This window comes from Periplaneta americana, chromosome 7, assembly GCF_040183065.1.
Source record: "Periplaneta americana isolate PAMFEO1 chromosome 7, P.americana_PAMFEO1_priV1, whole genome shotgun sequence".
Taxonomy (NCBI): Eukaryota; Metazoa; Arthropoda; class Insecta; order Blattodea; family Blattidae; genus Periplaneta; species Periplaneta americana.
In genome coordinates, this window is record NC_091123.1 from 180,911,233 (window position 1) to 180,933,044 (window position 21,812).

General features: G+C 35.4%; 1 protein-coding gene across 2 annotated transcripts in view; it reads left to right on the top strand.

Annotated features, from left to right (window-relative positions):
• The window catches only part of dachs (unconventional myosin-IXb-like dachs), a 414,275-nt gene that overhangs the window by 84,069 nt on the left and 308,394 nt on the right, over nucleotides 1–21,812 (top strand). The window contains exon 2 of one of the 2 annotated variants that reach the window (XM_069832004.1): nucleotides 856–918. The exons of the other annotated variant lie outside the window; for it this stretch is intronic. Within the exon in view, the coding sequence (XP_069688105.1) occupies nucleotides 856–918 (63 nt within the window). The remainder of the gene's footprint in view (nucleotides 1–855; nucleotides 919–21,812) is intronic. 2 annotated transcript variants of the gene reach the window in all.

The window sequence follows — 21,812 nt, forward strand, 5'->3', positions numbered from 1 at the left end:
TGCTGGCATATTTAAAGCTCAAATTCAATTGGTTATTAGAAAATTCAAGACTTACTAAAAATAAATTACAAGTCTGATTCTGCGGTGTGTAATTTTCTGAGTACAGCTGTGTATTGGATATTAAAAACTACAAAACTTGAGGTGGTTTGATTACGTTATTATCATTAGAAATGAAATATTATTATAGTTGATACCATGATGTGACTATCTTTAATTAATTATACATATTAATGCTATATTGATGATATGAAAGTGAAACGTTTTGGGGTTATATAAGTAGATGTAGAGAATATCTTAAATTAGATCTTCATTTCTATAATTTACTGAGTGGCGGTATGTTACTGAAAACTACAAAACTTACGTAAGATAATAATATTGCTATTAAAATAGAATATTTTTATAGGCCTAGTTATTAATCAAGTGAGGTTGGGTTTTTCATATATTTAATGGCGGTATAGTGTAGATATTTATATACTTGAGTCTCTTCAGTATTGGCTGGAAAGAGCGCAAAAATTACAGTTCCTAAGGAAGAGTCCTAACCTATGTATTTCGAGGGATTAGATCCTTTTTTGTATTGTTGAAGGTATGTGCATACAAAATTTCAAGAGAAACTTTAAAAGTATATGGCAGTTTTATAGACAAAAGTTTGGGGCCTCTAGGGACGGAATCACACTGTATTAATATTATATTAATTATTTCTATAAATTATATGTTTGTCTTACGTAATATTGAATCTATATGTCTCGAAGTACCAGGTAAACAAAAAAAAAAAATTACAATTTGTCCAAATTTTGAGATATAAAATATATTATTTTACCCTATCAGTAAATTTATCATGGTATGTGCTTGTTTTAGGATCCCGGGCCGTAGCTGCTTGGTCTATATGGGGGAAGAAACTTTCTCATGAAATTTCAACCAGTGAGTAGCGAAATCAAGTTTTAATGGGGCTAATCACACTTTACCCCCTTACTGGTTTGATGATCTCTGTTGAGACATATGGACGTAAGACCAGCAGTCGGCTCGTAGGCTTGGCTGTCCATTGGCTGTCGTGCAACAGTTTAGCTGTTGTTATTGTTGTTTTTGTTTCTTTTAATAATATGTTTGTTACTTTTACTTATTGAAATTGTCACTAACAGAAAGACCTTTCAATGTTCTATTTTACTTTATTACTATTTTAATGTTGAAAAGAAAAATTACAAATTGTAACATTAGAAACGTATCATTTTTAAAAAGGCCTGTTACGTTCTATTATTTTCCAAATAATTTATCGTAATTATTAAAACATACGAGAAACATTTCATAAATAATGTACAGGTGGGCAGAACTGTGAAGTGGATGACGCAACACCAATGAAAATTATGTCAGTTACTGTTGAAGGATTAAGGAAGAAGCATGTGTGTTCGTTTCGTCCATAGCATACTCTATGTTTAGACAATGAGAGCTAGAAATGGAGCCTACACGTGTCTCGGGTACTGTGTCGATTGATAACCAAAGATCGAATCTTTATGTGGCAAAACTTCACAGAAATCCATAGCGGAGCGGAGCGGAGTTTGTGGTGAGCTTAAAGTGGACCGTAGTAGTTTCTCATTTGACTACTCGTTTTCGTGTCAGCTTAGATCAGACGTCTCCAAAAGCGTACTCGCGAGTAAGCCCCTGAACGGAACCGAAGCCAGTACGTAATGAGCGCGCTCAGCCTCACCCATCCCCACCTGTACTGTACTCAAAGTCTATGCGCAAACGAAGAGTAGTGGCGGACTGCCATTATCATTGTGTTGGTCGGAGTGTTCCACCGTTTCACAATGTCTTCTAATCATGGACGTAGTACATTCAAGGATGAATAGGAAGAGAATTTTTTTTTTTATTGGGGAGAATGTGAAATGCTTAATTTGTTCGAAAATTCTTAAGGGTGTGTTAAAATTCAACATGCGACGACAATACTCGGCTCTTCACAAACAATATAATACAATTACAGGCAAGTTGGACATGTGAAAATAATTTATTTTGGAACGTCTGTATAACTGTTGGTTATACATAATAATCAGTATATTACAATACGTTTACATTCAGTTCCGCATGACAAACATATAGTTTTTCGTTTAATTTTAGATGAAATGCGTAGGCCTACAAATATTTTGATAAATATAAAACAACAAAAATACAAACACAAATCACACACGTGTCCTCAGTCTTAAACAAAAAAAGCTTTTTGCTAGCTATGTTTTAGCTTGGAATATTGGAAAATCAATGAAGCCCTTTACAGAAGCATCATTTGTAAAATAGTGCATACAGGACGTTACTAAAATACTGTGTGCAGAACAAAGTCAAAGTTTAAGAAAATTAAATTGTTTCCAATTACAGTTCAGAGAAGGAATTTCAAGATTGTAAATGTAACTGAATCTGAAGTCGAAACCACAATTAACCAGTTTGTAGCTTACTCACTTGCATTGGACGAAAGCACAGATAGAAATGACAAAGTTCACCTAGCCATTTTCATCCGAGGAGTTAATGAACATTTTAAATGTCTTCTACTGTAGACATAATTACAAAATACAACTGGAGAAGATCTATTCCAGGCACTGAAAAGCACCATAGAACAGAAGAGGTTGAATTTACAATGGCTGGTGTCCATAGCAACAGACGGGTCTCCAGCTTCATATACGTCAAAATAATATACAAACGTATGATGTTTCTTATTCTTTTGATGTTATTATTTGTAAACTTAAGCAGATCGATAACGCGATCCCCCACTGACCGCTCCCATCTGTTGAGGTACGAGTCTCTCACCCTTCTCTAGCCTTACAGCACACTGTGTTCGGCGGGCAGCAGCGGGATCACGAATGACGATACGCTTTTTGGAGACCTCTGGCTTAGACGATGATGCAAGACCAAGAAGGCCGAAAACATCAAAACATGAACAAAGTGTCAAACTTGTGACGGATGTCTTCAAGAAGATCGTTGAGCGAGGTGATTGAGGAACTTTCAGAAGCTACGGGGATTTCACCAAATTCAGTATTTCGATTTTTTTACAAAGAATTTGAAGAAGAGAAAAATTTCTGCGCGATGGGTCCCTCACTGCTTGACTCCTGAACAGAAGCAGAAACGCCTGGAGAGCAAACTTGCTGACAGGACCGTCACGAAAACGAGAAACTGTATTACAGTCCGCTGTAAGTTCACTACAAACTACACTCAAAGCACTGTGGAAGTGTGGATTTCTGTGGGATGTGGGGGTTTGCCATGTAAAGATTCTATCTTTGGTCTTTAATCGTCACAGTACACGAGACACGTGTAGGCTCCATTTCTAGCTCTCGTTATCTAAACACAGGGTATACTATGGACGAAAGGAAAACGCGTGCTTCTTCCTCAATTCTTCAACTGCACCTGACGTAATTTTCATTACTAGGGCTAGGATTTTGATGAAATTGCATCTTTTTTTCTAGTAAGCTACAAACATTGCTGCTTTAGTATTTATATGTTATGTGATAAACTGAGTGTTTTAAGACATATTTGTTAGGACATTTTTTGTATTTTTTGCCTGTTTCAACTCATAACAGCATCTTTTGTTTTATTCGGACATTTTTGAGGCATTTTCGTTTAATGTTAATGTTATGTTTTATTTAACGACGCTCGCAACTGCAGAGGTTATATCAGCGTCGCCGGATGTGCCGGAATTTTGTCCCGCAGGAGTTCTTTTACATGCCAGTAAATCTACTGACATGAGCCTGTCGCATTTAAGCACACTTAAATGCCATCGACCTGGCCCGGGATCGAACCCGCAACCTTGGGCATAGAAGGCCAGCGCTATACCAACGAGCCAACCAGGTCGACTTTTCGTTTAATTTTGGCCACAAATCCCCATTATTAATATCAAATAAGTTTATTTCCTTTGATATTTATATACATATTTTGTCCATTAATACCCATTATTTTTTTACTTGGTTATTTAACGATGCTGTATCAACTACGAGGTTATTTAATGTCGATGGAATTGGTGATAGCGATATATTTGGCGAGATGAGGCCGAGGATTCGTCATAGATTACCTGACATTTGTCTTATAGTTGGCAAAAACCTCGGAAAAAAACCCAACCAGATAATCGGCCCAAGCGGGAATCGAACCCGTGACCGAGTGAAACTCTGAATCGGCAGGCAAGCGCCTTAACCAACCGAGCTACGCCGATGGCTAATACCCATTACTTTGTATAATATTTTAATCGTTTTTCTACACAAATATTGCCATTTTAACGTAGTACACTCCAACCACTCCTTCAATATAGACTCCTCTATACCTGCTAATTCCGGGTAAGAGTGGCCTTGTGGTACACTACATGGAAATTACATGAGGTAAAATAATTAATTAAAGTGTACCAATTAGAAAAAATTATGTAAAATTAAATAAACTTAAATGTTGGTACTACTCATAGAATTTAATTTCATTACTAGTCAAAATATTTAGTACAAAACCTCTTCTCCTACTAAGCCAATTATGTAAGAACAATTTTTAGGGCATTTTAAGGGCATTTTGAAAGATTTTTAGGTCATAAATGCATTGTTTTTAGGACATTTTTTTCATGATTTATAGGTCATCAAAATCCTAGCCCTATTCATTAGTGTCGTGTCATCTACTTCACAGTTCTACCACCTGTGCATTATTTATGACATGACCCTCGTATATAAATATTATGAGTGTTTGACCAATAATATATAATTAACATGCCTGCTTGTTTCAAATGTTGAATATGCCAATTTTCTGATCTGTGAAACCGTTAAGCAAAAATACGATTTTTTAAGATGTGAAGAACTACAATTAATCTATTTCAAGTAGTAACATGTACTGAATATACGGGCGAATAAAAAGTATGGAACAACGCTTGTAACTTTCTTATTTCTAATTTTATGAAGAAACTATTTATACAAAAGTTGTAGAATATCAAAGAAGAAATATTTTGAACATATTTTCAAATACTATACCTTCACTTATAAAGGTTGTCCAATGATTTTTTTTTTAATAACACCATGTACTTATTTCCACATTTCTGGATTCTTCAGGTCTCAGTACGTACTAAATCATTTTTTTTTCCATTTATAAACTATTGTTTTGTAAAAATTACCTCTTTTTATGGCAATGTATATGTACTGATTAAAGGGAAATTTTAATGCTTCAGTAAACCAATTTGAGGAGGCTTTGGAATAAACAATTGCAGACAAAAACTAATAGAAACAAATGAATAAAGCTAATAAAAACAATTTAATAACAACGATTAAACAATTTCAAAGACAGATTTATGCACTGTTTGGTAGTAAATGAGCATTTTGAGCACCTTTTATAAACTGAAATCAACATATGATACAACACAACAATGCTAATTTTGGTTTTAATGGGTTTGCTTGCTTTAAAATCAATGTATTGCATTACTATTGCAATCAAATTTCAACGGTGCATATCCTACAATGTGTCTTTTTTAAATTATAAATTTAAATAATGTTACTATTGATATTCAGTTGTTTTTATTATCTTTATTCGCTTGTTTCTATTAGCTTTTGTCTGCAATTGTTTAATCCAAACCCTCCTCAAATTGATGTACTGAAGCATTCAAATTTCCCTTTATTCAGTACACATACGGGTACATTGCCATCAAAAGAGGTAATTTTTAAAAAACAATAGTTTATAAATGGCAAACAAAAATATGATTTTGTACGTACTGAGACCTGAATAATCCAAAAATGTGAAAATAAGTACATAGTGCCATTAAAAAAAAAACAGACTCCTTGGCACACATTCTTTATAAATGAAAAGCGTAGTATTTGAAAACATGTTCAAAATATTCCGTCTTTGATATCTAATAACTTTTGTATAAGTAGTTTCTTCATAAAATTAGAAATAAGAAAGTTACTAGCATTGTTCCATATTTTTTACTCATTCTGTACATTAAATTACATGGACATATCGAATATTCGAATAATAGATATTCTAAATATACAGATTCGGCAATATACATTATATTCCTCTAGGTAGGCTGTAATCCTTGCTGGGTAGAAATACACAGAATTTTGAATCGCATGTTTGCCATCAGGAAAATCACTTCACAAGACAGAATTATATGACCTGAAATTTTCTCCATTAACTTTTTCTACACATAGGAAGTCTCTTTTGTGTAAATGTGTGTGCTTTCGAAGCTCGAGGTATAGTAAAACACAAGTTAAGGTACCTCGAAGTTGATAAAACGACGTTTCGGTTATAGAATACAATAATGTTGATATAATTCTTAGCATCTGGTAATAAATGTTCCAAGATTTCTTCATTCAGAATTATACAAGTGTTTTCCTTGTTACATTCCAGTTTGTTTATACTGAGAAAACATTCTAGAATATACTAATGTGGGTTTTGGGGTCATTTGAGGCAATAAATAAATTTTCTTTTACGTACCTATTGTTTTAATTGTTGTAAATTATGCTTTCAAATTACGTTATGGTTTCTTTATTTTTAATAAAAATATCAAATTAAAGAATACGGAGAATGTATTTAAATAATAGAATTTACTATTTTGACGGTTTTAGCCATGAGTTTGTTATTCGTTCTCGTCTAGTAACCTCACTACACATATTCGTATATTCTGCATTAAAGGTTGACATAAAATAGCTGTTATGTAGAAATAAATAATGAAAACAGTTACGATTTGGCATTGGCTACCGTGTATATTTTTAAAAGCACATTTCAGCTGTATGTATTAAGAAAAGTTTAAGATCATCGGCAATGAATTATATACCCTTGGGAAAGAATTATTACCTAACAGGATGTCTCTCTATTTACAACAAGAGTGACGTCACAAGTTACCGTTGCCGAGCAACAAAAGAACAAAGAATATTCTGCATTAACGAACTGGAAGAGGAAACATGCTGCGTAATATCTGTATATGTCAAAAAAGAAATTCCAAGAGAATTGCCTGTAAAATGAGAATAATTTTCATTATAAAGTGTGTCACATGACTACTGTTAGGCACATCCACACTTAGTTATCATCTACAGGTTTTTATATTAACTTCTATGACACTTTTTAGATCAATTATGTATACCAGGTATTCTAAAGTAAGTTCCCAGTTTCAAATGGCTGTATCTTCTGTACATGTTAACATTTTGGTTTCATAAATATTTGATATCATTGGGTTGCATGCATAAAGTTAAAGTTTATGCTGTTGCTAAGGTTTTCATAGTATATACTACGATCTTTATGTATAAAAACTCATAGTAGATTCTTTCCTACGTAGCAGAAAGTTGATCTAGAAGGCCGTGTTTAGTTTATGCTAGAATTGGTAGTATAAACTACTGTTTGACTATATACTTCTACTTCTACGTATAAACTAAGAAAAATCGTAGTTTACCCTGTTTGAGACTTTGTTAGCTTAGCATAAGCTTTTGTACAGTTTAAAATGGCAGAATTTATGTAAATTTACGCTAGAAAATCCTACAAAAAAAGACGAGAACCATCAGAACGCGATTACAAGAAGTTAGATCTTAGGTTTTATAAATAAAAAATGTCATATGATCAATTTTTGTAATGTACTACTCAAATGATGATTTTGAGATAACTTAACTGGAATTCTGTTAGTTGATTTTTGTTATTATTAAAATTCATATATGTTTAGCAAAATAATTCTATGATGCAGGTATAATAATTATAATACCGGTACATTTAATTTACGTAAAAATCTCTTATTCTCCTTTTCCAAGTCCTTCACACTTCTAAACCTACCTACCTCGCCTCCCGTTTCAGTTACCTGTCATCATATCATAATCTCTTCACACGCACGCAAAATAGCCGCATACTAGCCATACCAACACATAAGACATCATCGTATTCATCATCATACACAATCTCGCTCTCGTGCTTGTGGAATACCCTACCCAGTGACATCAGAGACTGTCGGAATTTAGTAGCGTTCAAAAGCAAACTTATTAAGCATTTTCTTACTGCGTAGAGTAGGTTTAATTTTTACTTAATCAATAAAAACAAATGGTTCTCTCTCTTCTTAACATTTACAATAAACTGTCTAGCTTTTATTAAACAGTTAATCTTTTAGTACTTTGATTTTTATTGTATTTGTAAATTTAATATTAATTATAATTGTAATTGTATTCTTAATATTGTAGTTGTAATCCTCTGGTAGAGGGGAAGAGAAGGCCTGGTGGCCTTATCTCTACCAGGTTAAATAAATACTTACTTACTTACTGGCGTTTAAGGAACCCGGAGGTTCATTGTCGCCCTCACATAAGCCCGCCATTGGTCCCTATTCTGAGCAAGATTAATCCATTCTCCATCATCATATCCCACCTCCCTCAAATCCATTTTAATATTATCTTCCCATCTACGTCTCGGCCTCCCCAAAGGTCTTTTTCCCTCCTGCCACCCAAATAACATTCTATATGCATTTCTGGATTCGCCCATACGTGCTACATGCCCTTCCCATCTCAAACGTCTGGATTTAATGTTCCTAATTATGTCAGGTGAAGAATACAATGCGTGCAGTTCTGTGTTGTGTAACTTTCTCCATTCTCCTGTAACTTCATCCCTCTTAGCCCAAATATTTTCCTAAGCACCTTATTCTCAAACACCCTTAACCTATGTTCCTCTCTCAGAGTGAGAGTCCAAGTTTCACAACCATAAAGAACAACCGGTAATATAACTGTTTTATAAATTCTAGCTTTCAGATTTTTTGACAGCAGACTGGATGATAAAAGCTTCTCAACCGAATAATTACAGGCATTTCCCATATTTATTCTATGTTTAATTTCCTCCCGAGTATCATTTATATTTGTTACTGTTGCTTCCAGGTATTTGAACTTCTCTACCTCTTCAAAGGATAAATTTCTAATTTCTATATTTCCATTCGTACAATATTCTGGTCACGAGACATAATCATATACTTTGTCCTTTCGGGATTTACTTCCAAACCTATCGCTTTACTTGCTTCCAGTAAAATTCCCGTGTTTTCCGTAATCGTTTGTGGATTTTCTCCTAACATATTCACGTCATCCGCATAGACAAGCAGCTGATGTAACCCATTCAATTCCAAACCCTCTCTGTTATCCTGGACTTTCCTAATGGCATACTCTAGAGCAAAGTTAAAAAGTAAAGGTGATAGTGCATCTCCTTGCTTTAGCCCACAGTGAATTGGAAACGCATCTGACAGAAACTGACCTATACGAACTCTGCTGTACGTTTCACTGAGACACATTTTACTTAATCGAACTAGTTTCTTGGGAATAGCAAATTCATTAAGAATATCATATAAAACCAGGTTAAATAAATAAATAAAATAAAAATTTTGTATTTTTGAAACACTATACTCATTAAATATGTAATTGAAACTGAAATTATTAATTTCGACCTTTTTACATCCTTTTTTCAGTCTTCAGTTCTTTTTTTAGGATATCTTTAGGTCTTTTTAGGCAATTTATAGGTCTTCAACTTCCGAGCCCTATTCATAAACAATATAAGAGAATACTGGGTGTTCAGTTCAAAGTGTGTCATGGCTCGCTGTATGCCGTCATGTGGCTAGTCGATGAGCCTAGAGAATTCAATCTTCCCACAATTCCGCAGAGGTGTAGTACCTATCTGCCAGAGAAGTTGCCTAGCAAGTACGGCGTTCATTCTGAAGAGTACTTACCGATACGTACGGTGACGCCGGTAGTGGCAGGAGTGTGAACTGTTTCGAAACATGTACTGAGGTGAGTTTTTTTTTTTTTACTGTAGAGATATGGGGAGAGGGTTAAGACGATTACTTACGTATTTGTTGACATTAATTTAGACGGTCAACATGGACACGGAGCTTTTGATTTGTGTTGTGGAATGTTGCCGTACGCAAACGATGATAACAAATACCCTGCGTACGACTTGGCCTCGCAAAACAGTTCGAAAGAGGTTATGGTAGCACACAGACCGTACAGACCGCCATCTGTTGCTACGACGTTCAAGTTATACCGTACACGGTCTCAAGTTCAGATTGAACGCCTTGATTAATAGGCAACTTCTCTGACATTAAAGCTGAAACTCGCTTCAAATCGCTGACTCATCAACAGTGACGTCATGACACACTTTGAAATGAACACTCAGTATATTATTAGTTTATTTTTTTTTATGTAAATAAATAATTTTGGATTCAACATGGGAACGCTACGAATTTATTCACCAACCTAATAACTTTAAATAATCGTTAATCGGTTTCGCAAGTCTTCAGATCCTACAAAAAGACAATATAATAAGAACCCAACGCCAATCCTTAATAACCAATCTGACCACACCATATCACTGTTTCGTGTTCAGAGGGGATAAAGAAGCTTAATGAATTGTGTGGCTGCGCCGACAGTGTTGCAGGGGTGTGCGCGCGAGAGACACGTGAATGAAACAAATGCAGGCAGTGGGGCGAGGCGCCTGTCCGTGACCGGAGACACGTTGCCGTAATGAATTTATCCTCCTCAGCACGAGACCTCTTACCTCATGCTCCATTCTTCAATTTCAACATTTTGTTTTCGTTTTATTTTATTTATTTATTGGGGTGGCATTTAAACCCCGAGGCACTTAGCAGATTCTCGAGCAATTATTCTCCTTTCTCTCTCTCTCTCTCTCTTACTTGTGCCCCCCTAGGGGGGCCTACCCAGTCCCGATGCACGCTTGGAGACCGCAGAAGTGTGTGTTCCCATAAATTGCTCATAATTACGACATCACCACACTAATTTCTGTACTTAAGTAGTTTTGTATTCGCCCAACCAATTCTCTCGGTTCCTGAGTATTGATACAGGATGTCTCGTAACTTTCAGTTCCAATTTTAAATCGATAACTTATTGCTTTATCCACAGTAGGCTACATACTCTAAACCAGGCCTGCACAAGGTTTGCGCTCTCCGAGCCGGCTCACAGCTCATGAGCGGAATGCAGATATTAGCTGCGCTCTGTATAAGGGTGGATTGGAAGAAGGGGTGATCTCGTACAAAATGTACACAAAAGGAAATACAGCACTAGTACGAGTGCTTATGAAATGAATTCCCGTTTAGTGTTTGCAAAACTATCTTGGACTATTATTAATTAATAAATAAATATTTATTTTACAGAAGTAATAGAAATTCTATAGCTACTTAAATGTGCAATATCATTTTGTTATATTTTTATTTATCAGTATATCAAAACGGGGTTTTATGCTGTTGGCAGCTGGAAGGAACAGTAGCCTACTGATTGTAATGAAACATCAGTTACAGATGTTCGATGTCTGCCTTTATTAAAGTTGATTATAGAAAACAGTTGCTCACAAATATAAATGTTGAGCCAAACATAGCAATCATTTTCACAGCCAGCCTGTGTAGTCGTGGATATTATTGCTAATGTTTAGTCTTGTAAAGCTCAACCAGGCTAGTAGTATTATTCAAACGATCTTTAGCTTTTAGGTCACATTGAAGATCAATAAGTTCGAGCTGTAAATCGTTAAATGTTAAATGTTATGTTCCGTCTTTTAGATTCCTCCATACTGTACTGTAGCAGTAGGTAAGCAACGTGAAACAGTTACTGAGAATAGGCCTACACATTGCACTCCACTAGATAATTGAATGGTTGTTTCCCTCTCCTCTACCTATAGCAAGTCTATGTCATTCTGACGTATCTTCCTCTCCGTTTCGGCGAGCGGTAAACACAGCTCTCCCGCTCGTTGAGCGCTGTTTGTGCAGGCCTGCTCTAAACAGACATTCGTACCTCACAAAAAACGCATCTGTATTTTAAAAAGCAAGTATACCAGCTGATTACTATACAAATGTATAATTTCGAGCTCTATATTCGAAGATTAGATGTATTAGTATTAGTATTTATTTATTTAACCTGGTAGAGATATGGCCATCAGGCCTTCTCTGCCCCTCTACCAGGAGATTTCAACTATAATATGAAGAATAAAATTACAATTAGTAATACATTTACAATTACAATTACAACAAATTCCACAATTTGGGACATCTGCCCGACATCTACGGCTGACCATTAGGATCCAGAATACAAAGCAGAGGTTAAATTAAAAATACAATATGATTGCGGAGAGAATACGGAACAATGATAAATTTAAAAATAAAGTATAATTTGATTTCGGAGAAACATGAGATGAAAATACATTGAAGAGTAATGAAATTAAGTAAAAAAAATACCCAGTATTATACAAGTGATTGTGTAAAGTGGATAATGAATCTCTCAATAACATTAGACAAATTTTGTTAATGTCCTCATTAGAAAATTTAAGAGAAAGGAGAATAGTTTTGGTTAACTTAAATGAAGTTCCCCTAGCGCCAAAAAGAAGTCCTTTCACTCCCCATGTATTAATATTCATTTTGTATCTCTCACTGATACATGGGTTGTAAATAGACTTCTTTTCATCGTTAACATTATTGGCTTGTTGATCATCCTTCTCAAAACGGACAGTGAGACCAAGAATGAGGCTTCTTTGATTCCGGCGATCGATGGCTGTAATGTCTGCTCTTCGCGTTGACCCATTCTCAGCCAAGCAGTGCACTTCTTCGTAAACCTCCCACTTTGCCTTCCGAAGAGTGGTTGCGATGGAGCTTCTCACTTTATGGTGTCGATTGTTCCTCAGTAGTTCTCCTTTAGGGCAATAACCCAAAACATGCCCAAGGGTTTCTACTTCGCTGCATCCTGGATGACGACAGTTTTGATCTTGAAAGAAACGACCTGGCACCGATCGTGCAATATTAAATTTACAATTACAATTACAGTAAAAATCAAAGTACGAAAAGATTATCTGTCTAATTAAAGCTAGATAATTTATCATAGAAAAACAAAGAGTATGTATGTTTTTGTAATTGAAATTATGAGTTCTTTTTTTTTTTTTTTTTTGGAAATGTGTTTTTTTTATTTAAATACATTGGTTTAGACACATTTTATACAGTTATAGTACGAAATGTCAAAGTCCACGCTCTTAACAGATATTTCGACAGCCTTGAAATATTTAGTGATGTCAATATGATCCAAGTCCAGGACTTGGTAGGTTCAAGAAAGTGGAACAAATGTTCCGAGTTCGGAGATATTCTTTCCTACATTGTGACTAACATTCTGCGGTCATTGAAAAAATGAAAAGAAATGTTGAGTCCATGGAAATGTATCAAAGCTGAATTCAGTTAGTTGAAAAGAAATTCCCTGTTTATACTGTAAATCAGCGTTTCTCAAACTATGGTCCGCGGGCCACCTGTGGTCCTCCAGGTCTGCCCTTGTGGTCCTTCAAAAAAGACAGAAGAAAAAATAAAATTCGAACGAATTACGTACCACACTGTAGCTTGAAATCTCAGAGTTTGGAAATGAGACATGGCAATCGAATTTCACTTTTTCTCCCAGTACTGACATTTTATGAAATTTATTACCATACTCTACTCTCAGGAACAAAAGAGGGATTTAAAGCACTATATACGTGATGTTTCTCAACATCTTTTCCCCGCACATCTGTCGCCGAGCCTGTAACCCAGCCAGGGACCACCCGAATTCATAACAGAGGACCAAAGTACCGAATCTTAATTCAATTTTAAAATATAAGTACACTGGTATTAAAATATGCTACGAAAATGATTAATTTGCTTTCGAAGGGAACAAGAGTAAGGTGGTCCGAGGAACTGTTCTGACTTTAAAAAGTGGTCACCACTTCAGAAATGTTTGAGAAATGATGCTGTAAATGATAACGAAATAATTGTTTTTCAGAATGAATTTAAAATAGTTTTTTAAGGCCAGTGTCAACAAAAATAAGGAAAAGTTTCCTGTAACAAAATACAACCGATTTAGGTGCAGTAGGGACCATGTTGATAAAGTTTGTGTTGATGCCACAATGAGGGGTAGCAAGCCACAATATTTCAGTGTATTGAAACCTAATTCAAACCCTGTAATTCTCTCCAAGAAAGCTTACAACAGATTAACGTAAATGAAAAGAAATTGAATGATGTGAAATCTTTGATGAAATTCTTACATAATGATGCTGTGAATTTTACACCTTATTAATGTCTAAACATTTATCTCGACGTCTCCGTTAATCACATCGTTTAACAGTTGTTTGATCAATAATATTTGCGTGGTTTTCCTGTATATGCACTGTTATGACATTGTAAAGAGTCGTGTTGGCATTACATAAGATACTGTAATCTCACAGTTTCCTTGTAACGTGTCGGATGTAGAATTTAACATTTGTAAAAGAATACATTTTCTGGTTTGCCATATTTATTGCTTTCTGAAATTGTTTCACTACAAAATTATTAAATTTATCTTAATTTTTGTCCGCCGCGGTGGCTCTGAGTTAGTGTATGCGCAGTCAGTGGTTCGATTCCAGTTTATCTTCCATCCACAGGACTGGGTGTTAGTCAGTTGTCTTGTGGTTCTGTAATTCCTCTGTGGTGAAGTTGCGTCGTACTAATCCCACATTCAGAGAGGCCTACAATGTGTGGATGTGTCTTGTGTCGATTCACAGAAAATATCCTTCCTCCTCTACACCGCACAGACTGGCAAGTCGGTGAAATCGGTAAAGAAATAGAAGACTATGTTTTTCGCATTTCTCTCCTCTTGGGAAGCAAATTTAAGCATCTCTCATATTTTGCAAGATAATCCATGTATGTATGTATGTATTTATTCACACTGCAATGGGTATATACCCGGTGGCAGTGGTAACTAATTACACTCAATAATGACAATAATAAACTTATTAATTAGAAATACAATTAATGATAATACTAATAATTAATACTAATAATAATAATAATAATAATAATAATAATAATAATAATAATAACAACAACAGGGAATATACTAAATTAAATGAAACGATCACTTAAAATAACATTTGAAATATTCTAATTTGTATCTTAAAACTAAGATCGAACTAAAACCCACGAGTATATGTTCATATCTGCACAAGTACCTTTCAACATTACACTCATTTCGCTGTCAACTCACTCACTGCACTGGAACTACGACACATTTCACTGATTCTATCCTGATTTCACTAACACTTCAAAAACATTTCACTGTTCAAATACTTTGCACTGCCACTATAAACTATAAAGCTTCACTGACAGGAACACGTTTCACTTACACAGCACACTTCACTGACACAACATACTTCTTCACTGATACAACACACTTCACTGACACAACATAATTCTTCACTGATACAACACTTCAATAACAACATATCATTTACACCCGTTAAGTACTGTGTATAATTACCGTCTATTAGTAAGGTCCTTAAGCCTATTTTTAAATACATTTTTGGTTGTTGGTAAAGCCTTTAGTAAGTCAGCAGGTAAAGCATTCCAGTCCCTGATAGTACGATTGAGAAAAGAAAACTTTCCGGTGTCCGTCCTCTGCCTTCTTTCCCTCAATTTATATGAGTGGTCGTTCCTTGAAGAGTAATTTGGCGGCTGCAACCTATTTTTTATTTCTTTCCAGGCAGGCTCATTGGCAAAGCAGAAAATGTGTCTGTATTTCGTTACATACGTCCTTCTTCATTTCTCAAGAACTTTTATTTTATTTTTACTTTCAACATCCTAAATGAGGACCACCCATTGTCGAAGTTTCACGACTGATAACCAAGCCTGAGTATGTATTGAGCATCACTTCCCCTTCAAAGCAAACATCGCGAACATTCATTCATGACTGCTAATTCATTATCTTCGTCAGAGATCTCGATGTGGTCAATGAACTTTCAGCTGTGACACCGAACATTAGTTTATCCTTCAAGCAGCATTTTTGAAGTGTACATCGCTTCATCGCAATTTGTAAAGAAAACTTCACAATCTAGTATAGATACTTCAGGACTTCATTGTCGATATCAACTACTTCGATGGTTTTTCGTAATTTTCTTAACACCGAAAAGTATTTGAGGGACCATGCTTTCAATGAACCACATGGTTTCTGTCCAAAGTCCATCATAATCATTGCTAATATTCTACAAATCGCTGACTGCAAATGAACTGTGTAGTGTAAATGTTGAATAAATGACTAAATTAAGATATATTTGCATAAAACAACACAGTTCCTTCAAGATGTCAATGTAGACACATTGTTGAACAAATTACTAAACTAAGATATGTTTACATAAAACAACACAGTTCGTTCAAGATGTCAATGCAGACACATTGTTGAACAAATTACAAAACTAAGATATGTTTACATAAAACAACACAGTTCGTTCAAGATGTCAATGCAGACACATTGTTGAACAAATTACTAAACTAAGATATGTTTACATAAAAGAACACAGTTCGTTCAAGATGTCAATGCAGACACATTGTTGAACAAATTACTAAACTAAGATATGTTTACATAAAAGAACACAGTTCGTTCAAGATGTCAATGCAGACACATTGTTGAACAAATGATTAAACTAAGATATATTTATATAAAACAACACAATTCATTCAAAATGCTAATGCAGACATTGACCATAAACGAAATGTGTTATACTGTATATAGGGTAACCAGACGTCCTGAAAATTCCGGACATGTCCTCCAATTTAATCTTCTATCCGGTGTCGGGGAGGAATTGCTAAAAATTGCTAAACGTTCTCCTTTATGAAAAATTAAACATTCATTATATCTCCTTTAAAAATGTATTATCAAGTTGTGAATGAAAGAATGATAAAAATATGGAGCCTGACGGCATAGCTATTAATGTCAACTCCTGGTATGACTTATGGTACTCAAATACTTATCGCAGTTCTGTTTAGAGAAGAGTGAGATTCGTTCATTTGCTATTTGAAGTTGGTAGTCTATTATCACATGCATCAAGAGTGTAATTTTGACACGTTTCATGAGCAAAATGCCTCAAATCTTGACAATGTCATTTTATGGGATTAAATTGCTTACATTCTGCAATTGTATTTTAAGTAGGGCAGATGCTGTAAAGTGGGGCTATTCCGAAAGTTTTTCTCTTCTTTTTGTTATTGTGAAACTAGTTTTGTTCTGAGTATTTTGTTTTCAGTAATTTGAAGTAGGTTGGTCTTAAGTTGCTATTCATCAAAATATTTAGTTTTTTTTTTTAGCCTTCATAGTATTTGAAATAATAAATAAAAGGCACCAGGAGCTATTTTGTCTCATAGATTATTTTATTCTCATTAATTTGATATACAACAAGTCAGTGTTTTTTCTTTGTAGTATTACCGTAATGAACTCAAAAGAAAGGTTATTTCTACAAAAGGTTTTCTTAAAAACTTTCGTTTACAAGTATTAAGACAACACTTGTAGTTAAGCAGATGTATTAGTACATAAAAGAAAATTATAGATAAACATAATAAACAGCTATTAACTTTACTCGAACTAACCATAGGGCCTACTTATTTACTTCACTGCAAATTAGATACTCCAGTGTCAAAAGCAAATTTAATTTCTCCTCCTCGCAGTGCAAACTCTGATCTCGTAATATTTTGATGATGTCATCCCTATAAACTGTGTCAATATTATCAGCTTGAGGGAACTAACTCATATATGGAACTAAGGCCTAGTCACATATAAAGATGTAGTTGAAAGGAACTAACTGCCAATAGGTTCAGTAGGTTACATTAAAATATGTTAAGTCTTGCTACATTTTGTTTAGGTTACGTTATTTCTTGAAGTAGTCTAATCTTTCGTTTCAGAACAGCTACATACCTTATTTCAGAAAATCCCTCACAAAACATTTCTGGTGCATGGATTATAACAAAGCTAAAAATATATTACTTACATTATTTTTCACACAGAAGTATATATTTGCCTATCCATTATTAAAAAGACAAACAAACAAAAAAAATATCTGCATATTTATGGCATACACTTAAAAGTTTTTATCAGTTACAATAATGAGAATGTCAAACGTCAACTTCCAAACTATTTGTTGGATGCTTTCACTTCTAATTTTAACATGAACTATCTTCTTATTCAATCTCTATTAGCTATGTTAGCCAGCTGTAACATGTTAAGAAATGTGTTCCATAGAAGTTACAATCTATGTAAATAAAAGAGAATGAAAAATTGGAGCTGTTTGCAGAACAAACCCGTAGTTTCAAAATAACTACACTTTACTGTAAAAAAAAAAATACAAAATGTTTAATGTTGACTGTACATATGATTATGTTATTTACAACATACGTTTACTTACTTACTTACTGGCTTCTTTTAAGGAACCCGGAGGTTCATTGCCGCCCTCACATAAGCCCGCCATTGGTCCCTATCCTGAGCAAGATTAATCCATTCTCTATCATCATATCCCACCTCCCTCAAATCCATTTTAATATTATCTTCCCATCTACGTCTCGGCCTCCCTAAAGGTCTTTTTCCCTCCGGCCTCCCAACTAACACTCTATATGCATTTCGGGATTCGCCCATACGTGCTACATGCCCTGCCCATCTCAAACGTCTAGATTTAATGTTCCTAATTATGCCAGATGAAGAATACAATGCGTGCAGTTCTGTGTTGTGTAACTTTCTCCATTCTCCTGTAACTTCATCCCTCTTAGTCCCAAATATTTCCCTAAGCACCTTATTCTCAAACACCCTTAACCTATGTTCCTCTCTCAAAGTGAGAGTCCAAGTTTCACAACCATAAAGAACAACCGGTAATACAACTGTTTTATAAATTCTAACTTTCAGATTTTTTGACAGCAGACTGGATGATAAACGCTTCTCAGTCGAATAATAACAGGCATTTCCCATATTTATTCTGTGTTTAATTTCCTCCCGAGTGCCATTTATATTTGTTACTGTTGCTCCCAGATATTTGAACTTCTCCACCTCTTCAAAAGATAAATTTCCAATATACATATATTAATTAAGGAAATAGAATATTTATATGAATACAATATAATATTTGCTCCTGTAGGTTTTCAGCCAATGATTTCCCACGTCTTAAACTTTCCTGTAATGTTCTACACCTTAGAACACTGTATCCTACATGTCGTTTAGAGCATCTGGTAATCCTGTTTACATATAGGAATTACGTGTTAACTTAAAGCGTTCACTTGACCACGGTTGTGGTGTGGGCAATAAAAAATTTAATAAATATATTAATTATCAGTTAGATTGCGGTTTCTGATAGTGTATTTGTAATTAGGAGTTCAGAGGTTATAAATTCTTCATCGGCAGCGTTACTTGGTTTGTTAAACTAGATGGACCTTAGTTTCTCCTGAGTGCAGAAGGCGTGCCAATACTGACATGTATAAGTTACGGTATTTCCTCAGCTTATGGTCGGTACTTCACTAAGTCTTCTAATAAACAACTTATAAGGAAGAAAACGGTTAAATGGAAGAAATGTTTAGCTATATTTTGTATCACAACGTATTATTATTATTAACAATGCCCTGGAATATAAAGATAATATATATACATACTTGAAGGGTACACGGGAAAAACGATCAAGGTCCATCAAAAATCGAAATTGAGTTAATAATGCTATCTTATAGTGGAAAGGAAGTACTATCATGTGGTCTAGCTAGTAATAAGAAATCATCGTTCTTGACATTCCACTACGTCAATTTCTATTAAATACACACATAACAAAATATTAAGTGCTTAAACTTTAAAATTCGTTTTTCTCGAAACTTTCTAAAATGGACCTTGATCGTTATTCCCGTGTACCCTTCACTTGTGATCCAACAGTCACACAAGATCACAAAACCAAAGGAAGAAATTTTAAATGAACTAAAAGTTACATCAGTGCTGAATAAAATATAGAAGTCGTCTCCCGAGAATAATGAAAAATTATCAACCTTGAGGAACGACCATTGAAACGACTAATGGAAAACTGAGACCGGAACGGATGCACCATTTAGTCCAAATTCATGAAAAGTGTTAAGATGATGATATATGAAAACCACAGGAAGAAACGGGGGAATGTCACTTTTTTGTGAAAATTGAGATAATGGTAAAAATTGGAAGTTTATGGTTCGACGACAATAACACATATTGAACATATTGATTACTAAATCAACCACCTTTCAAAATGCATGGTGGTATGTATCATTTGTAACACACTTCTTGAATAAATTAGTTTTGAACTTTAAATTAGCTCTCCTGAAAATCTTGACATTCCCCCTTTTCTTCCTGTAGTCTTTATATGTAAGCTTAGATTAGATTTATCGAGCTGCTAATTAGTGTTACTGATATGTATCGATGACTAACTGATACCTCGTATCTGTAAATTTGCAGGTGAATAAAAAAAACTGCTTTAAAAATGAACTTTTCTCAAAATATACATGGATTGGATAAAAAGTAATGGCAACAGTTCGATATTTCTGACATGGCTTTATTCACAGGTTACAACATTTACGTATCTTAAATATAGTCGCCCCTCCTTATTTATTACCTTTTGCCAAATGTTTGGAAGGCGTCGTACACCATCAGCGCGTCCATCTTTGTTGATGTTCCGTATTGACCGCCCTATAGCACGGATAAGTTCATCTTTAGTATTGTACTGGGTCCCTCGCAGTGATTCTTTCACTTTGGCGTAGAGATCGTAATCGCATGGACTCATATCGGGTGAGTACGGAGGATGTTCCAGAATCTCCCATTGCCAGCGACGCAAGAGGTCCTTGACAACAGCAGCGGTGTGACTCCTTGCATTATCATGAAGAATGATGGGGTTCTGTACCACCAAGTGTCGTCGTTTTCTCCTGAGGGCTGGACGAAGGTGGTGCTGCAGGAACCTACGGTAGTAGTTCGCGTTTGCCGTCTGCCTTGGAGGTACAGCGTGGTGCAGTATTACCCCATCAATGCCATACGCCACAATGAACATCATCTTCACAGCACTTCCAACAAGGCCTTCTCGAAACGCTTTAACCCATCGTGCCACTGTGCGATATGGCAACGCTGCATCGCCACATGCTTCACGCAGTCCCTGAAAACATTCTTGTGCACTACGACCTCGTGCCACTTCAATTTTGATCCAGGAACGTTGCTCTAGTTTTGTAAACATGATCTTAGAGCGCTCGCACTATCCCTATGAAAGTCAACGTTCTACACACTGCAGTAGATTGACAAGAGTACTGTCGCCGCTGGCTACACTAACTCATCTAATAGCCCTTGTTCATGTCCATACAGCTGGCAACTCTCGAACGCACCATCGTCACGTGACAGCAGTGTTGCCATTACTTTTTATCCAACCTATGTACTAACTTTTTCTATATGCTGCTGCTTTGCAAGTTTTTCTACTGGAAGACAAAATATTAGTAACTGTCCAATTCTGTGAATATAATAATTCTGTAGATACGAGGTATTACTTCTTAGCCATCGGTATTTATTTACTTACAAATAGCTTTTAGAAAACCCGAAGGTTCATTGCCGCCCTCACGCCCGCCATCGTCCCTATCCTGAGCAAGATTAATCCAGTCCCTACTATCATATCCCACCTCCCTCAAAAATCTATTTTAATATTATCCTCTCATCTACGTCTTATCCTCCCCAAAGGTGTTTTCCCTAAGGTCTCTTTTTATTAGGTTATTTTACGACGCTGTATCAATATCTAGGTTATTTAGCGTCTGAATGATATGAAGGTGATAATGCCGGTGAAATGAGTCCGGGGTCCAGCACCGACATTTACCCAGCATTTGCTCGTATTGGGTTGAGGGAAAACCCCGGAAAAAAACCTGGTTGCCCCGACCGGGATTCGAACCCGGGCCACCTGGTTTCGCGGCCAGACGCGCTGACCGTTACTCCACAGGTGTGGACCTTAAGTTCTTCCAACTACCATTCTATATGCTTTCCTAGAGTTCAGTCGTTGATACAGCGTCGTTAAATGACCACGTAAAATAAGGAGGAAAACGCTTTTAT